General features: G+C 46.7%; 1 protein-coding gene across 4 annotated transcripts in view; it reads left to right on the forward strand.

The window, feature by feature from the left end:
• Positions 1–21,072, forward strand: part of DIAPH2 (diaphanous related formin 2) — a 1,596,586-nt gene that overhangs the window by 528,662 nt on the left and 1,046,852 nt on the right. For all 4 annotated transcript variants that reach the window (XM_068249979.1, XM_068249980.1, XM_068249981.1 and 1 more), the window contains 3 exons: positions 5,537–5,653; positions 15,438–15,559; positions 17,376–17,440. In XM_068249979.1, the coding sequence (XP_068106080.1) occupies positions 5,537–5,653; positions 15,438–15,559; positions 17,376–17,440 (304 nt within the window). The remainder of the gene's footprint in view (positions 1–5,536; positions 5,654–15,437; positions 15,560–17,375; positions 17,441–21,072) is intronic.

Here is a 21,072-nt window from a genome sequence, read left to right on the forward strand (position 1 = left end):
CAGCCTCCATAATACCGGCACAGATCTCACATCGTACAGAGCGTGTCACCACCGACCATAAACACCAAACACACAACTTCATATCACTGTGAGGCCAAACATCCCATCCCAGCCTCCATAATCCCGGCACAGATCTCACATCGTATAAAGCCTGTCACCGACCATAAACACCAAACACACAACTTCATATCACTGTGAGGCCAAACATCCCATCCCAGCCTCCATAATCCCAGCACAGATCTCGCACCGTACAGAGCCTGTCACCACCGACCATAAACACCCAACACCCAACTTCATATCACTGTGAGGCCAAACATCCCATCCCAGCCTCCATAATCCCAGCACAGATCTCACATCGTACAGAGCCTGTCACCGACTATAAACACCAAACACACAACTTCATATCACTGTGAGGCCAAACATCCCATCCCAGCCTCCATAATCCCGGTACAGATCTCACATTGTACAGAGCCTGTCACCAGCCATAAACACCAAACACCCAACTTCATATCACTGTGAGGCCAAACATCCCATCCCAACCTCCATAATCCCGGCACAGATCTCACATCGTACAGAGCCTGTCACCAGCCATAAACACCAAACACCCAACTTCATATCACTGTGAGGCCAAACATCCCATCCCAACCTCCATAATCCCGGCACAGATCTCGCACCGTACAGAGCCTGTCACCGACCATAAACACCAAACACACAACTTCATATCACTGTGAGGCCAAACATCCCATCCCAGACTCCATAATCCCGGCACAGATCTCACATCGTACAGAGCGTGTCACCGACCATAAACACCAAACACACAACTTCATATTACTGTGAGGCCAAACATCCCATCCCAGCCTCCATAATCCCGGCACAGATCTCACACCGTACAGAGCGTGTCACCGACTATAAACCAAACACACAACTTCATATCACTGTGAGGCCAAACATCCCATCCCAGCCTCCATAATCCCTGCACAGATCTCGCACTGTACAGAGCCTGTCACCAGCCATAAACACCAAACACACAACTTCATATCACTGTGAGGCCAAACATCCCATCCCAGCCTCCATAATCCCGGCACAGATCTCACACCGTACAGAGCGTGTCACCGACCCTAAACACTAAACACACAACTTCATATTACTGTGAGGCCAAACATCTCATCCCAGCCTCCATAATCCCGGCACAGATCTTACATCGTACAGAGCCTGTCACCGACCATAAACACCAAACACACAACTTCATATCACTGTGAGGCCAAACATCCCATCCCAGCCTCCATAATCCCGGCACAGATCTCACATCCTACAGAGCCTGTCACCAGCCATAAACACCAAACACCCAACTTCATATCACTGTGAGGCCAAACATCCCATCCCAGCCTCCATAATCCCGGCACAGATCTCACATCCTACAGAGCCTGTCACCACCGACCATAAACACCAAACACACAACTTCATATCACTGTGAGGCCAAACATCCCATCCCAGCCTCCATAATCCCGGCACAGATCTTACATCGTACAGAGCCTGTCACCACTGACCATAAACACCAAACGCCCAACTTCATATCACTGTGAGGCCAAACATCCCATCCCAGCCTCCATAATCCCAGCACAGATCTCACACCGTACAGAGCCTGTCACCACCGACCATAAACACCAAACACACAACTTCATATCACTGTGAGGCCAAACATCCCATCCCAGCCTCCATAATCCCGGCACAGATCTCACATCGTACAGAGCCTGTCACTCCCGACCATAAACACCAAACACACAACTTCATATCACTGTGAGGCCAAACATCCCATCCCAGCCTCCATAATCCCGGCACAGATCTCACATCATACAGAACCTGTCACCGCCGACCATAAACACCAAACACACAACTTCATATTACTGTGAGGCCAAACATCCCATCCCAGCCTCCATAATCCCGGCACAGATCTCACATCGTACAGAGCGTGTCACCGCCGACCATAAACACCAAACACACAGCTTCATATCACTGTGAGGCCAAACATCCCATCCCAGCCTCCATAATCCCGGCATAGATCTCACATCGTACAGAGCCTGTCACTGCCGACCATAAACACCAAACACACAATTTCATATCACTGTGAGGCCAAACATCCCATCCCAGCCTCCATAATCCCGGCACAGATCTCACACCGTACAGAGCGTGTCACCACCGACCATAAACACCAAACACACAACTTCATATCACTGTGAGGCCAAACATCCCATCCCAGCCTCCATAATCCCGCCACAGATCTCGCATCGTACAGAGCGTGTCTCCAGCCATAAACACCAAACACACAACTTCATGTCACTGTGAGGCCAAACATCCCATCCCAGACTCCATAATCCCGGCACAGATCTCGCATCGTACAGAGCCTGTCACCAGCCATAAACAATTCCAAACAACGCACAACTTCACTGTGAGGCCAAACATCCCATCCCAGCCTCCATAATCCCGGCACAGATCTCACACCGTACAGAGCCTGTCACCGACTATAAACACCAAACACACAACTTCATATCACTGTGAGGCCAAACATCCCATCCCAGCCTCCATAATCCCGGCACAGATCTCACACCGTACAGAGCCTGTCACCGACTATAAACACCAAACACACAACTTCATATCACTGTGAGGCCAAACATCCCATCCCAGACTCCAAAATCCCGTCACAGATCTTACATCGTACAGAGCCTGTCACCACTGACCATAGGCACCAAACACACAACTTCATATCACTGTGAGGCCAAACATCCCATCCCAGCCTCCATAATCCCGGCACAGATCTCTCACCGTACAGAGCCTGTCACCGCCGACCATAAACACCAAACAAACAACTTCATATCACTGAGGCCAAACATCCCATCCCAGCCTCCATAATCCCGCCACAGATCTCACATCCTACAGAGCCTGTCACCGACTATAAACACCAAACACACAACTTCATATCACTGTGAGGCCAAACATCCCATCCCAGCCTCCATAATCCCGGCACAGATCTCGCATCCTACAGAGCCTGTCACCAGCCATAAACACCAAACACCCAACTTCATATCACTGTGAGGCCAAACATCCCATCCCAGACTCCAAAATCCCGGCACAGATCTTACATCGTACAGAGCCTTTCACCACTGACCATAAACGCCAAACACACAACTTCATATCACTGTGAGCCCAAACATCCCATCCCAGCCTCCATAATCCCGGCACAGATCTCACACCGTACAGAGCGTGTCACCGACTATAAACACCAAACACACAACTTCATATCACTGTGAGGCCAAACATCCCATCCCAGCCTCCATAATCCCGGCACAGATCTCACACCGTACAGAGCCTGTCACCGACTATGAACACCAAACACACAACTTCATATTACTGTGAGGCCAAACATCCCATCCCAGCCTCCATAATCCCGGCACAGATCTCACACCGTACAGAGCCTGTCACCGACTATAAACACCAAACACACAACTTCATATCACTGTGAGGCCAAACATCCTATCCCATCCCAGCCTCCATAATCCCGGCACAGATCTCACATCGTACAGAGCCTGTCACCACCGACCATAAACACCAAACACACAACTTCATATCACTGTGAGGCCAAACATCCCATCCCAGCCTCCATAATCCCGGCACAGATCTCTCACCGTACAGAGCCTGTCACCGCCGACCATAAACACCAAACACACAACTTCATATTACTGTGAGGCCAAACATCCCATCCCAGACTCCAAAATCCCGTCACAGATCTTACATCGTACAGAGCCTGTCACCACCGACCATAAACACCAAACACACAACTTCATATCACTGTGAGGCCAAACATCTCATCCCAGGCTCCAAAATCCCGGCACAGATCTCACACCGTACAGAGCCTGTCACCACCGACCATAAACACCAAACACACAACTTCATATCACTGTTCAACCAAACATCCCATCCCCGGCTCCATAATCCCGGCACAGATCTCACATCGTACAGAGCGTGTCACCGACCATAAACACCAAACACACAACTTCATATCACTGTGAGGCCAAACATCCCATCCCAGCCTCCATAATCCCAGCACAGATCTCACATCATACAGAGCCTGTCACCCCCGACCATAAACACCAAACGCACAACTTCATATCACTGTGAGGCCAAACATCCCATCCCAGCCTCCATAATCCTGGCACAAATCTCACATCGTACAGAGCCTGTCACCACCGACCATAAACACCGAACACACAACTTCATATCACTGTGAGGCCAAACATCCCATCCCAGCCTCCATAATCCCGGCACAGATCTCTCACCGTACAGAGCCTGTCACCGCCGACCATAAACACCAAACACACAACTTCATATCACTGTGAGGCCAAACATCCCATCCCAGCCTCCATAATCCCGGCACAGATTTCACATCGTACAGAGCCCGTCACCAGCCAAAAACATTTTGCCAGCGTCAGGATGGAGGAAACTCCAAACAACTTCATATCACACCACTGCAAGGCCAAAAACTCCCATCATCGTGCGAAACATGTTCTAACCAGACTACAACCAAAGAGTTCTCCTGAGTCCCCCCCCCCCCCCCCCCCAAAAAAAAGTTCATAACCAAACCAAACCGACCCCCCCCCCCCCCTCAAAAATAAATAAATAAATATATGTGTATATATATATATATATATATATATATATATATATAGATATACATATATACACACATATATATATGTGTATATATGTGTATATATATATATATATATATATACATATATATATATATATTTTTTTTTTTACTCTGCCCATGAAACATTTGGCTGGTGCAACCTGAATTTCAGTGGGTGTTTCCGTGGCTCTTGCCGTACCCTCAGAGATCACAGAGATCTTGCACACTACATTCGATTCCAATTTGTTTTATATGATCCGATTTTTGATTCCGCTTAAAAAACATAGCAGCATGTTGTACTTTTCTTTTTTTAATCGGAATCGGATCGATTCCCGCTCGTCCCCGCGGCCGCTTCCTTATCAGCGCTGCGTAATATGTTGGCGCTTTATAAATACAATAAATAAATCTTCTGCTCAATTACCCGCAATTGTCCGCCCGCGGGGATCGAGCGCAGAATCGTTCCGCGCGGGTATCGGACAAGTTGGAAATTATCAGCTGGGAGCATCAGCGGCTCGATACACGATACAGAAACGTACCGTGTATCCCCAGCATAAGACTTGAATCTCACTTTAGGGCTCCTAATTTGAGTCACACAAAATTCAGGTTGTTGTGGCGAAAGGAGGGGGGGCGGAGACAAGCATCCAGAAGAATACTCCTGATTGGCTGATTCCTCAGAAGACATTTCTGGATTGGCTGATCACTCAGAAGAAGTTTCAGGGTTGACTGATTTAGAGGTCTTTGTTCTTCTGTCTGTATCTGGGGTTTTGTATGATTGGATGTAGGTTCGGTTTGTTTGGCTGATCTTTACTGTATATTTCAGTTGTTTAATGATGTTTCCTTGACTCCCCACACTGACATGAATGAAGTTTATCACCTCCTGTACAACATGCTGAAGGACACGCCCTCGGAGCCCTTCCTCCTCTCCATACTGCAGCACTTCCTCCTCATCCGAAACGACTATTACATCAGGTGAGCAATTTTCCATCCTCTCCTTCTTCATGAACACGATGGTCCACCACTCCAGTGACCACTAGCGATTGTCATGTCTAGGAGAACGCCTGAAGAAGCATGAGATCAGTCTGGTCAGGGGATAGATATGTAAGTCTCTGATTAGTGATGGTCATGTCTAGGAGAAGTCATGGAGAAGCATGTGATCAGTCTGGTCAGGGGATAGATATGTAAGTCTCTGATTAGTGATAGTCATGTCTAGGAGAAGTCATGGAGAAGCATGTGATCAGTCTGGTCAGGGGATAGATATGTAAGTCTCTGATTAGTGATGGGCATGTCTAGGAGAAGTCATGGAGAAGCATGTGATCCGTGTGGTCAGGTGATAGATATGTAAGTCTCTGATTAGTGATGGTTGTGTCTAGGAGAAGTCATGGAGAAGGATGTGATCAGTGTGGTCAGGGTATAGATATGTAAGTCTCTGATTAGTGATGGTCGTGTTTAGGAGAAGTCATGGAGAAGCATGTGATCAGTCTGGTCAGGGTATAGATATGTAAGTCTCTGATTAGTGATGTTCATGTCTAGGGGAAGTCTTGGAGAAGCATGTGATCAGTATGGTGAGGTGATAGATATGTAAGTCTCTGATTAGTGATGGTCATGTCTAGGGGAAGTCTTGGAGAAGAATGTGATCAGTCTGGTCAGGTGATAGATATGTAAGTCTCTGATTAGTGATGGTCATATCTAGGAGAAGTCATGGAGAAGCATGTGATCAGTCTGGTCAGGGTATAGATATGTAAGTCTCTGATTAGTGATGGTCATGTCTAGGGGAAGTCTTGGAGAAGCATGTGATCAGTATGGTCAGGTGATAGATATGTAGGTCTCTGATTAGTGATGGTCATGTCTAGGAGAAGCATGTGATCAGTCTGGTGAGGTGATAGATATGTAAGTCTCTGATTAGTGATGGTCGTGTCTAGGGGAAGTCTTGGAGAAGAATGTGATCAGTCTGGTCAGGTGATAGATATGTAAGTCTCTGATTAGTGATGGTCATATCTAGGAGAATTCATGAAGAAGCATGTGATCAGTCTGTTCAGGTGATAGATATGTGAGTCTCTGATTAGTGATGGGCATGTCTAGGAGAAGTCATGGAGAAGCATGTGATCAGTCTGGTCAGGTGATAGATATGTGAGTCTCTGATTAGTGATGGTCATGTCTAGGAGAAGTCATGGAGAAGCATGTGATCAGTCTGGTCAGGTGATAGATAAGGAAGTCTCTGATTAGTGATGGGCGTGTCTAGGAGAAGTCATGGAGAAGCATGTGATCAGTCTGGTAAGGTGATAGATATGTAAGTCTCTGATTAGTGATGGGCGTGTCTAAGAGAAGTCATGGAGAAGCATGTGATCAGTCTGGTCAGGTGATAGATATGTAAGTCTCTGATTAGTGATGGTCGTGTCTAGGAGAAGTCATGGAGAAGCATGTGATCAGTGTGCTCAGGTAATAGATATGTAAGTCTCTGATTAGTGATGGTTATGTCTAGGAGAAGTCATGGAGAAGCATGTGATCAGGCTGGTCAGGTGATGGATATGTAAGTCTCTGATTAGTGATGGTCGTGTCTAGGAGAAGTCATGGAGAAGCATGTGATCCGTGTGGTCAGGTGATAGATATGTAAGTCTCTGATTAGTGATGGTTGTGTCTAGGAGAAGTCATGGAGAAGGATGTGATCAGTGTGGTCAGGGTATAGATATGTAAGTCTCTGATTAGTGATGGTCGTGTTTAGGAGAAGTCATGGAGAAGCATGTGATCAGTCTGGTCAGGGTATAGATATGTAAGTCTCTGATTAGTGATGTTCATGTCTAGGGGAAGTCTTGGAGAAGCATGTGATCAGTATGGTGAGGTGATAGATATGTAAGTCTCTGATTAGTGATGGTCATGTCTAGGGGAAGTCTTGGAGAAGAATGTGATCAGTCTGGTCAGGTGATAGATATGTAAGTCTCTGATTAGTGATGGTCATATCTAGGAGAAGTCATGGAGAAGCATGTGATCAGTCTGGTCAGGGTATAGATATGTAAGTCTCTGATTAGTGATGGTCATGTCTAGGGGAAGTCTTGGAGAAGAATGTGATCAGTCTGGTCAGGTGATAGATATGTAAGTTTCTGATTAGTGATGGTCATATCTAGGAGAATTCATGAAGAAGCATGTGATCAGTCTGGTCAGGTGATAGATATGTGAGTCTCTGATTAGTGATGGGCATGTCTAGGAGAAGTCATGGAGAAGCATGTGATCAGTCTGGTCAGGTGATAGATATGTAAGTCTCTGATTAGTGATGGTCGTGTCTAGGGGAAGTCTTGGAGAAGAATGTGATCAGTCTGGTCAGGTGATAGATATGTAAGTCTCTGATTAGTGATGGTCATATCTAGGAGAATTCATGAAGAAGCATGTGATCAGTCTGGTCAGGTGATAGATATGTGAGTCTCTGATTAGTGATGGGCATGTCTAGGAGAAGTCATGGAGAAGCATGTGATCAGTCTGGTCAGGTGATAGATAAGGAAGTCTCTGATTAGTGATGGGCGTGCCTAGGAGAAGTCATGGAGAAGCATGTGATCAGTCTGGTAAGGTGATAGATATGTAAGTCTCTGATTAGTGATGGGCGTGTCTAAGAGAAGTCATGGAGAAGCATGTGATCAGTCTGGTCAGGTGATAGATATGTAAGTCTCTGATTAGTGATGGTCGTGTCTAGGAGAAATCATGGAGAAGCATGTGATCAGTGTGCTCAGGTAATAGATATGTAAGTCTCTGATTAGTGATGGTTATGTCTAGGAGAAGTCATGGAGAAGCATGTGATCAGGCTGGTCAGGTGATAGATATGTAAGTCTCTGATTAGTGATGGTCATGTCTAGGAGAAGTCATGGAGAAGCATGTGATCAGTCTGGTCAGGTGATAGATATGTAAGTCTCTGATTAGTGATGGTTATGTCTAGGAGAAGCATGTGATCAGTCTGGTCAGGTGATAGATATGTAAGTCACTGATTAGTGATGGTCATGTCTAGGAGAAGTCATGGAGAAGCATGTGATAAGTGTGGTCAGGTGATAGATGTGTAAGTCTCTGATTAGTGATAGTCGTGTCTAGGAGAAGTCATGGAGAAGCATGTGATCAGTCTGGTCAGATGATAGATCTGTATGGCTCTGATTAGTGATGGCCGTGTCTAGGAGAAGTCATGGAGAAGCATGTGATCAGTCTGGTCAGGGGATAGATATGTAAGTCTCTGATTAGTGATGGTCATGTCTAGGAGAAGTCACGGAGAAGCATGTGATCAGTGTGGTCAGGTGATAGATATGTAAGTCTCTGATTAGTGATGGTCATGTCTAGGAGAAGTCATGCAGAAGCATGTGATCAGTCTGGTCAGGTGATAGATATGTAAGTCTCTGATTAGTGATGGTCATGTCTAGGAGAAGTCATGGAGAAGCATGTGATCAGTGTGGTCAGGTGATAGATATGTAAGTCTGATTAGTGATGGTTGTGTCTAGGAGAAGTCATGAAGAAGCATGATCAGTCTGGTCAGGTGATAGATATGTAAGCCTCTGATTAGTGATGGGTGTGTCTAGGAGAAGTCATGGAGAAGCATGTGATCAGTCTGGTCAGGTGATAGATATGTAAGTCTCTGATTAGCGATGGTCGTGTCTAGGAGGAGTCATGGAGAAGCATGTGATCAGTCTGGTCAGGTGATAGATCTGTAAGTCTCTGATTAGTGATGGTCATGTCTAGGAGAAGTCATGGAGAATCATGTGATCAGTGTGGTGAGGTGATAGATATGTAAGTCTCTGATTAGTGCTGGTCGTGTCTAGGAGAAGTCATGGAGAAGCATGTGATCAGTCTGGTCAGGTGATAGATATGTAAGTCTCTGATTAGTGATGGTCATGTCTAGGAGGAGTCATGGAGAAGCATGTGATCAGTCTGGTCAGGGGATAGATATGTAAGTCTCTGATTAGTGACGGTCGTGTCTAGGAGAAGTCATGGAGAAGCATGTGATCAGTGTGGTCAGGTGATAGATATGTAAATCTCTGATTACTGATGGTCGTGTCTAGGAGGAGTCATGGAGAAGCATGTGATCAGTGTGGTCAGGTGATAGATATGTAAATCTCTGATTACTGATGGTCGTGTCTAGGAGAAGTCATGGAGAAGCATGTGATCAGTCTGGTCAGGTGATAGATATGTAAATCTCTGATTACTGATGGTTGTGTCTAGGAGAACTCATGGAGAAGCATGTGATCAGTGTGGTCAGGTGATAGATATGTAAGTCTCTGAGTAGTGATGGTCATGTCTAGGAGAAGTCATGGAGAAGCATGTGATCAGTGTGGTCAGGGGATAGATATGTAAGTCTCTGATTAGTGATGGTCGTGTCTAGGAGAAGTCATGGAGAAGCATGTGATCAGTGTGGTCAGGTGATAGATATGTAAGTCTCTGATTAGTGATAGGCATGTCTAGGAGAGGTCATGGAGAAGCATGTGATCAGTCTGGTCAGGTGATAGATATGTAAATCTCTGATTACTGATGGTCGTGTCTAGGAGAAGTCATGGAGAAGCATGTGATCAGTGTGGTCAGGTGATAGATGTGTAAATCTCTGATTTACTAGTCATGATCATGTGCTAAAGCAGGATGTGATCACAGCCAATCAGAGCTTTCTATCAGCTGATCAAACAAATCACATGCTTCTCCAGGACTTCTCGTAGACATGACCATCACTATCAGCCCCAGGCCAGCCATGATGCTAAGTGAGGCGTCTTCCTCAGGTGGCAGGAGGGTGTGGGCAGCGCCAGGCACAAACAGGAAGTAAAGAACAGTGTGCCTGGCCTGCTGCTGCCTGCCTTTCTGCCACCCGCAGTTATCAGGCATCAGTGAGCAGTAACCAGGCAGCAGCAAGCAGTAACCAGGCAGCAGCGAGCAGTTACCCGGCAGCAGTGAGCGGTTACCTGGCAGCAGCGTACAGTAACCAGGCAACAGTGAGCAGTTACCAGGCAGCAGTGTGCAGGCAACAGTGAGCAGTTACCAGGCAGCAGCAAACAGTAACCAGGCAGCAGTGTGCAATAACCAGGCAGCAGTGTGCAATAACCAGGCAGCAGCCAGCAGTTACCAGGCAGCAGCGAGCAGTTACCAGGCAGCAGCGAGCAGTTACCAGGCAGCAGCAAGCAGTTACCAGGCAGCAGTGAACAGTTACCAGGCAGCAGCGAGCAGTTACCAGGCAGCAGCGTACAGTAACCAGGCAACAGTGAGCAGTTACCAGGCAGCAGCCAGCAGTTACCAGGCAGCAGCCAGCAGTTACCAGGCAGCAGGAAGCAGTTACCAGCTAGCAGTAAGCAGTTACCAGCTAGCAGTGAGCAGTTACCAGGCAGCAGCGAGCAGTTACCAGGCAGCAGCGAGTAGTTACCAGCTAGCAGTGAGCAGTTGCCAGGCAGCAGTGAGCAGTTACCAGGCAGCAGCCAGCAGTTACCAGGCAGCAGCCAGCAGTTACCAGGCAGCAGCCAGCAGTTACCAGGCAGCAGGAAGCAGTTACCAGCTAGCAGTGAGCAGTTACCAGCTAGCAGTGAGCAGTTACCAGGCAGCAGCGAGTAGTTACCAGCTAGCAGTGAGCAGTTGCCAGGCAGCAGCCAGCAGTTACCAGGCAGCAGCCAGCAGTTACCAGGCAGCAGTGAACAGTTACCAGGCAGCAGCGAGCAGTTACCAGGCAGCAGCGTACAGTAACCAGGCAACAGTGAGCAGTTACCAGGCAGCAGCCAGCAGTTACCAGGCAGCAGCCAGCAGTTACCAGGCAGCAGGAAGCAGTTACCAGCTAGCAGTAAGCAGTTACCAGCTAGCAGTGAGCAGTTACCAGGCAGCAGCGAGCAGTTACCAGGCAGCAGCGAGTAGTTACCAGCTAGCAGTGAGCAGTTGCCAGGCAGCAGTGAGCAGTTACCAGGCAGCAGCCAGCAGTTACCAGGCAGCAGCCAGCAGTTACCAGGCAGCAGCCAGCAGTTACCAGGCAGCAGGAAGCAGTTACCAGCTAGCAGTGAGCAGTTACCAGCTAGCAGTGAGCAGTTACCAGGCAGCAGCGAGTAGTTACCAGCTAGCAGTGAGCAGTTGCCAGGCAGCAGCCAGCAGTTACCAGGCAGCAGCCAGCAGTTACCAGGCAGCAGCGAGCAGTTACCAGGCAGCAGCGAGCAGTTACCAGGCAGCAGCGAGCAGTTACCAGGCAGCAGCCAGCAGTTACCAGGCAGCAGCCAGCAGTTACCAGGCAGCAGCCAGCAGTTACCAGGCAGCAGCCAGCAGTTACCAGGCAGCAGCCAGCAGTTACCAGGCAGCAGCCAGCAGTTACCAGGCAGCAGCCAGCAGTTACCAGGCAGCAGCCAGCAGTTACCAGGCAGCAGCCAGCAGTTACCAGGCAGCAGCAAGCAGTTGTGAGAGTTTGAGAGGCATTTCACTGCCCATAAACAGTCCGTGGAAAAGAGGCCTTAGCGTTAGCTGGAGAGTGAACAGACCAGTGTTACTAGGAGAGCAAGTTCTTGTTGTTGGAGGAAATAAAACATCTCTTTGCATGAGCGAGTTATCGCGCTATCGCAGCCTTCGCACACAATGCGGCCGCCTGGTAACACGTGTTGCAGGAACGCGCTAAGACGTTATTATCAGAACTTGTATTCCCCTTTGTATACATGAGATGCAGATTGAATGTTGAATGCGACATGCGTGTCAAGGCCTCTCTATAGATGATTATTTTATTTATTTAATTTCGTGGCATGAAGGTCGCGCTCTTGCTTCCTCGCTAATCGCAGCCACGGGACGCCAGCGAGGATTGTCTTCTTTTTTTTCCCTCCCCTCATTTCCATGAACCAATTTTGTTAAAGAAAATGAAAGGCGTAAAAGAAAATCACCTTGACTGGATAATAACCGAGAGGAATGTTATTGACAGCAATGCGATATACGCATGTAATAAATGTCAAGAATTGTGTTTTTAAATTGCATCAATATTTATAAGCTTGTCAGTTATGCATAAATGGAAGGAATGCAGTGTCCGGCGTACATAAGGGACTCGCATGTGTTTATTGCTGACACTACTTGTAATATAACGCAAGGACTCTTGTGAGTCGCCCGCCTCTGCTGTCCGGTACGGCCGCGTTGCCTGTAGGCAGGAGGGGACGTTGGCACAGATGGTTGGTGGGGCGGGGCCCTTCTCATCCACTAACCACCTCTTGCAACAATTGTTGCCACGACTCCTGGAGGGGGGGGGTCGTTATGGAGGGGAGGGAGGGTGGATATCGGACTCCCCAGGGTTGTGGGGGTCTTCAAGGGGGCTCACTAACCCCCCCCCCCTAAATGAAGAGCTGCTGTCAGATACGGAATATCGTGAGATCTGAGCATTTTATGACACAAAGATTATTATTGTGTTGCTGTGGCATAAATGACTATAGGGGAATAAGAAAGTGAAAGATATTTTTTGTAATCTGAAGTTTATCTTTGACGTATTCCTTCAGTGGTTTAAAAATTGGTGGTAAATTGCCAATATCTCTATGTCCAGGGCTGTAATTCCCACCACTATGCTCAGGACAACGCCAATCACCTGCTGTCTCCTCCCCTGACAGAATGTCACACATATTCTCCCCGCCTCCCCCTCACCACCAGCGTAGAGCCTTGTAAGGGGGAGGTGCTTGTGGATCTACAGCCCTTTGTGGGCGGAGGCTTGCAGTGCTTCCTCGTAGGCCGACTACTTTGACAGTCTGATTTGATTGGAGAATGGCTACAAGGATTAGTCCACTTTACCAATGTGGAGGGGGAAGCCGGTGTAGCAGATTTTGTCTGTGTAGATGGGGACATTTCAGCTCACTGCTTGTCAAACCACTTCAGGTACCCCTTAATACTTCAGCCGGCTGATTCCTGGCGCTGAGATCTCTGTATATCTCATAATAAAGATGCCTTCCTCTGACACATCTATTTATACCAGATCCGAGGCGGCAGAGACTGACTCCGGTCCTCTCCGAACATTATTCACACCGCCTCGTATCTCTCATTCCTCCCGGATAACAAAGGGGGGACAGATGTGAATTGTGAATATTCAGATACAGTCATCTGTAGATTCTGCATTGTGTGCTGCCATTACTATCCCTCTCCGCCCTCCCATAAAACGATCGCCCGCTCCAAGCATCTCCCCCCCCCCCCCCCCCAACTATTGCCATTTCTCTTTATTTTATTATTCAGCAGCTGACGGCGAAGCGCGTAGCGCACTTTATTGCAGCAAGCAAAGCATATCTCACGCCACAGAACATATGGCCGCGCATTGTCTTCTTATGAATAGATTATTGGGGCCGGATGAACAGGTGAAGAGCTGTAATTTCATCTCACAGAATGGTCAAAATTCAGGAAAAATAGAAAAACAAATCCCGGGGAAAATGAATGACTTCTGTTTGATAACGGACATTTCTGCAGCTGCCGGAAATGTATTCTGAGGAGCAAGAAAGTTCCCAGAATCCATCAGTAACCGCAATCATAGAACCTTCTGGGGTTTTGGGGAACGCATTTGACCCAAAATGTACACCAAAAAAAGAGGTGGGGAGGGGATATCAATTACATCATTGAGTAACAAAAGCCCAGCATATCGGGCAGGGATGGAAAAATCGCTAGTAATGGACGACGACCATTCTTCATATAGATCTCGTTTAAAGGGAACCTTAACTGAGAGGGATGTGGATGTTTTTTATTAAACAATACCAGTTGCCTGGCAGTCCTGCAGGTCTCTTTGGCTGCAATAGTAGCTGAATCAAACACCTGAAACAAGCATGCAGCTAATCCAGTCTGACTTCAGTCAGAGCACCTGATCTGCATGCTGGTTCAGGGGCTGTGGCTAAAAGTATTAGAGACACAGGATCAGCAGGAGAGTCAGGCAACTGGTATTATTTTAAAAGGAAAAATCCATATCCTTCTCAGTTTAGGTTCCCTTTAAGACAAGAACAGAACATTTATATCGCCCTTTTCTCCTGGCGGACTCATAGTGCCAGAGTTGCAGTCACTAGGGTGTGCTCAGTAGGCAGTAGCAGTGTTAGGCAGTTTTGCCCAAGGTCTCCTTACTGAACAGGAAGAGCCAAGATTCAAACCCAGGTCACTGTATTAGAGGCTGAGCCCTTAACTGGTACAATATCTATCACAATGACTTAAATGAACAACAAACGAACAATCCTTGATGGTGTTAGGCCATTTTGAATGACCGACATGACCAATCACTGATAATCGTTCATCCTCTGCAGTGTGTGCAGAGCTATGAGTGATTTTTGATCAATGTGTACGGAAGTCTATAATGGCATTTCCCCCACATCTGGCATCACTTGACCATCCTATTGGTTAATGATCATTTGGCATTTTGGTTGCAGTCTTCTGCTGTCGTTCACATCACATTGCTCAGAATCTTTTGGTAGTGATCATTGAGCGATCGTTTATTGGCCATTTCACACGATTCTGACATTCGAGGTGTACGTAACTGTGTAGTTAGATTAGGCAGCAGGGTTGTTACATTAAACTGATACATGTTATGGACTTACAAACCTGATGGAGAATGTTGAACTTCCAGCTCAGGCAGAATATTTATACACAGAGGGGGCCGGACCTTCATAGTAATCCCTGATGTCACTTCCTCTTCTGGGGGAATAGCGAGAGGACGAAGGCGGGACTGTCATAGTAATCCATGATGTCACTTCCTTTTCTGGTGGAATAGCGGTGGGAGGGGAAAAAGGTGGAGGCGGAACTTGTTGAATTTTGGGCTGGGCATTAAGCAATGTTTCCTGTCATTCCATATCAGGCCGCAATACTACAAAGTCATCGATGAATGTGTTGGACAGATCGTTCTGCAATGCAGCGGCATGGACCCCGACTTCAAATACCGGGGGCGGCTGGAAGGCGTGGATTTCAACCATTTAGTAGGTGAGTGGCAAAGCTAACTGGGAAGATGTATGGCTCCTCCTACTTTTGTTTTTAAATCTTTAAATTTATTTGCCCTGTTCTTTCTTTTTACACATATAGTATTTCATAAAATATACACACATATCTAAATGTTCAGTACAATATATGGATCTACCTGAAAATGGTGCCTAACCCTAAGACCTCCCTGGTGGTGCCTAACCCTAACCACCCCCTGGTGGTGCCTAACCCTAACCACCCCCCTGGTAGTGCCTAACCCTAACCAACCCCCTGGTGGTGCCTAACCCTAACCACACCCCTGGTGGTGCCTAACACTAACCACCCCCCTGGTGGTGCCTAACCCTAAGACCCCCCTGGTGGTGCCTAACCCTAACCAACCCCCTGGTGGTGCCTAACCCTAACCACCCCCCTGGTGGTGCCTAACCCTAACCAACTCCCTGGTGGTGCCTAACCCTAAGACCCCCTGGTGGTGCCCAACCCTAACCACCCCCTGGTGTTGCCTAACCCTAACCACCCCCCTGGTGGTGCCTAACCCTAACCACCCCCCTGGTGGTGCCTAAACCTAAGACCCCCCTGGTGGTGCCTAACCCTAAGACCCCCCTGGTGGTGCCTAACCCTAAGACCCCCCTGGTGGTGCCTAACCCTAAGACCCCCTGGTGGTGCCTAACCCTAACCACCCCCCTGGTGGTGCCTAACCCTAACCACCCCCCTGGTGGTGCCTAACCCTAACCACCCCCCTGGAGGTGCCTAACCCTAACCTTGACAGTGTTACATTAAATCCATTCACTGTTTTGCAGTTAAATAACGTCTGCAGTTTGGCCTATGTGGGGCGCTATTGATAAATAACATTACTGTGTGCCGTTTCTCTTCTTTTTTCCCTGTGCGCCATTATTATGCGTATCTATTATTATTATTAAGCGTATCTTTTTAAGGCAGCGCCATTATTCACTGATCCTATATATATATATATATATATACATATACACATACACAAATGAATGTTTATATTCCGTTTAGTTCTGCACTTGCTGATGTGACATTCTGCAGTATAATTATCAGCTGCACCGATTTACATATGCTATTCTTCTCCTCAGTAACACACTGCTCTGTGGTCACTCCCCCTTTCTGTAGGCCATCAAATTCCCACCCCCTAAGTATGGTCACTCCCCCTTCCTTTAGGCCACCGAATCCTGCCCCCTCAGTGTGGTCACTCCCTCTTCCTGTAGGCCACCGAATCCCGCCCCCTCATTGTGGTCACTCCCCCTCCCTGTAGGCCACCGAATCCCGCCCCCTCAGTGTGGTCACTCCACCTTCCTGTAGGCCACCGAATCCCGCCCCCTCAGTGTGGTCACTCCCCTTATTTGTAGGCATTCAGAATTCCTTCTCCTTGGTGTGTTCACTCCAGCCTTCCTGTAGGCCTTTCGAAACCCTGCCCTTTCAGTGTTGACACTTCCCCCTTCCTGCAGGATGTCAACAACTCACTCCCCTCTTCCTGTAAGCTCTCATAACCCCGCCCCATCATCAGTGTAGCCACTGCCCCCCGCCTTTCTATAGGCTGTGAGAATATTCTGAAATGACTCGTTGCCACTTTTCCATCATTTAAAAAAAAAAGAGATTCTGTTTTAGAGCTGATGTGTATCGATAAATACGTACATTAAATTGAATAAAAAACAAAACTCTTACACTAATTGGAAATTTTGTTAGTTAACCATTAGGAGTACTGGAGTGAAGGTTGAATAGAAATGAAACACAGATATTTTGCTTGCTTCGTGTTCTCGGTTCTCCAGACCTGTAAGAAATGTTCCTCTTCTTCCTGCAGAATCTCTGGTGGACAAAGCCAAAGTGGAGGCCAGTGAGCAGAAGGCCTCGGAGTTCTCCAAGAAGGTGAGAAGATAAATGAGGCATGCATAAAGTCCGGACAATCCGCTTTGTATGATCAGGAGGCTGGGAAATGCCGGCCCTGTGTTTTTCTCTCAGAAAGAGAAGACCATCGATTTGCTGTACTGATCAATGTTTGTCTGAGTTTTAGCGCAAGATCCTTGTTAGTAATACAAAGGTCAATATTGATGTATCAGGTTGGACGGTTGAAGGAATAGATCATATTTATTTAACTCGGACGTCTTTCTCAAAGGACGAGTATCAGGAGGCCCTCCTAGGAATCCAATCCGGTCTCATCCTGTAACTCCAATATAAGCTCTTTATATGTAGAAGCATCTCACCAGAGGCGGGACAAGGTCTTCCAGCACCCAAGGCTGAGACACCAAAGTGTGCCCCTCCATCCCTCCCACCCCAGCAGTCACACACTGATTGCTATTAGACTAAGAGGTGCCACAGGGCCCACAACCTCCCCAACACCTTAATATCTAGTTATCTGGCTTGCAGTCACTGCTATGTATCCCCTTTTCTTATTTCTTTCTGCTTCAAACACAATTAGGAATGACAGCTGAATGAATTGTGCGCCCCCTCTTACACTGCGCCCTGAGGCTGGAGCCTCTCCAGCCTATGCCTCGGCCCGGCCCTGCATCTCACCTTATAATAGCCCAGAGATGTATGTATTTGTAGATGCGGAAGGACCTCATGTATTATCTTATAATTACCAAGTAATCCATATATTTGTGGTGGCTTTATCACACATCTCACACATCGCGGACATCTTCTGAGTTCTTTCTCATTTTTTGTAGTCATTCATAATTGTTGTGCTGAGATGTTTTATGCCCCAGCAGGAATTTGCCCCTTGCTCTCTAAATGTCCTCTGACTTCCGGAGAGCAGAGCTTGACCCCCCTGTGAAGTGTACAGACTGCTTCTTCCTATCATAATATAAACCGTTTACTTCTGCCAAGAAATTGCGGTTATAAATAGTTACAAGCATTCTTGAAACTTCTGTTTCTAAACTCTGCCTAGGCCGTAATCATGTGTCGCCTCCCAGGAGCATCATGGGAAAATGATGTCATCAGTCATGTGGTGGAGAGATGATGGCTCTATATAAATCAGCAATAATAAATAATACAATCTGGAATAACTGCAGTATAGTGAGAGTGATGTCATCAGATCCAATACAGTTGTATGGGTCCTCTTGTGTTAAGCACACAGACGGGTCAGTAAGCAAATACAGCAATACTAACCTCTAATAAGAGTGAGGAGGCCGCACAGTTACACCCAAACATACCGAGAGTCATAAAGCAATAGAGAAGGAATGGTCCTCACAGTCCTCTGATCTCACCATCGCTGGTCTGTCTGCAATTATAGGAAGAAACTTATGCTGGGAATACACGGTTCGTTGTTTAGGTGATTAGATGGTTCGATAGATAATTTCCGACATGTCCGATCTCCCTTTCCATTCTCTGGCTGCTCGTTTTCTGATAGAAGTGAATGGAAAAAGATAAGAAAAACGAGCGGAAGATAAAAGAATCGCCTGCAGAATCGAGCGACAAAAACAATCGAGAGGAGAAACGCACAGCAGAAACGAACTGTATATTCCCAGCATTAGACAGCCTAAATGTACAGAAGACCTGCCAATCATTCTCCAAAATGTATGGGGCAACCTGCATGCTGAGGCCCCTAATCTGTGTGCTGCTACCCAAGAGCCCTCAGGCTGCTTCAATGTAAAAGGTGGTCACTCCAAATATGGACGCTATTTCTTTCTTTTTAGGTGCATTATATGGTTAATTGGGTGGAAAAAAGACACAGTCTATCAAGTTTAACCAGAAAATAAAGTACACCACCACCCTGCACCCTCACATATCCCATCTGATCCAGAGGAAGGTGAAAAACCCTTACAAGGCGTGGTCTAATCAGCCCCAAAAGGGAAAAACGGCCCATATGCAATTCCCCTTTTCTCCTCCTGAGTTTTCGCCTAATATTTTCACACCTTGCCAGAAAATGCCATTTAAACTCCCAGCAAGCAATAAAATAATCTATGTAATCATGATGGTACCTTTTCACCAATTTATAGGCAGTTTTTGTAAGATGCTAAAAGTTATTTTAAAGAGAAGATGAATATTATCTCAGGAGAAAAAGTTAACTGCATATAGGCCCCAGGTGTCAATCGGATGAAATCCCTGGATCAACACCACAGGAATTGCCCAGTAACTATAACCATAGATGTCTTTTAAGGCAAAGAAAAAGCATCTAAGCCCATCTTTAAACGCAGATATAGAATTTGCCATAACTACTTTAATATTACCTGTGGTAATAATTGGTCAATAGAAAAAGTACAGCATGGCTTGAACCAACGAGTGTATATATATATATATATATATATATATATATATATATATATATATATATATATATATATATATATATATATATATATATATATATATATATATATATAGTTATACACCAGTATATCACGCTGACGAGGCATGCTGTACTTCTTTTTCCCCCCGGAATAGTGAGATTCCTTCTTGCCACCCCGCTGGAACCTAATGAGCCCTCGGCAGCCCGCCGCACGCCGACCCTCTTTTCTGAGTGACATTTTGGTAAAGCTATTTTTAAAAGTGACAGCTTTGAAGTATTTCAAAGAATCTTCAGATGTTTGGCGGCAGCGGCAGGGGGAAGTGTGGGGAGATCTGCGCACGGTGGCCTCGCGAGCGGCCGCGCCAAACAATGGCTGACACAACCGCCCCTGAATCCGAGTGGCTTCCCACTGCGTTTATTACAGACGCCTCAAATACTTTTAGAACTTAAAATCTTTTGTATTTTTTTCGTTCCTCCTTCTTCAGATTTGGAATTGAAAAACCTTCACCATCAAAACATCCAAATAATCCTTTGCAGGAGTTTGTAGTATCGGCGACTTCGCGTGCGGTCCAGCTGGCAGACATATTTATAAAGGATCCCTCAGTAGCGGGGATCAAATGTTGATTGTGCAGCCAACCATTGTGTGAGGGCGTCGAGATCGACACTCGCAGTATCAAAGTGCAGGACACAAGACATTTCTTCTCTCCTTCAAGCCATTATTGTCATTATTGTGCTATGGAGGCCTTCATCTTGACCTCATTCTGAAAAACTGCCCGTTTGTCTCCCGACTGTCCTTGACCAGCGGTCTGTTTATAAATGAGTCTTTTCTCCAGGAAACAGCTGCTAATTCTCTCTCAGGAGTTTCACTCTATGTCCCCAACATTTATGAAAGTGGCTCCTTGGTGACATCACCACTTAATAATTCATCTTGAGTTATTGATGTGATATAGCCATGGTCATCACTCTATAAGGGGCCATGGAGATTGGCTCTTTGGTGAAGCATGGTGGCCCCACACCTGAACATGACTTCTACCACACTTTCTCACTGAAGGTACGAGGGAAGTCCAAAGTGATGGACGCTTCTCTCAGCATTCAGGTGGGACTGAACAGAGATGGTCAATGAGTTACAGATTTCATTTCAACTGTAAGTAGTTTGGCATTCGGCTAATCAGAGACACTTCCTGGCAGTCCCAAGCTATGTAGTCGGAGTTATTGGTATCTCATGGGCCAGTCTGTAGGCAGCCCCTCCAGGTCTTCCTGTAGAGTTGGTAGA

This window comes from Hyperolius riggenbachi, chromosome 8 (assembly GCF_040937935.1).
Source record: "Hyperolius riggenbachi isolate aHypRig1 chromosome 8, aHypRig1.pri, whole genome shotgun sequence".
Taxonomy (NCBI): Eukaryota; Metazoa; Chordata; class Amphibia; order Anura; family Hyperoliidae; genus Hyperolius; species Hyperolius riggenbachi.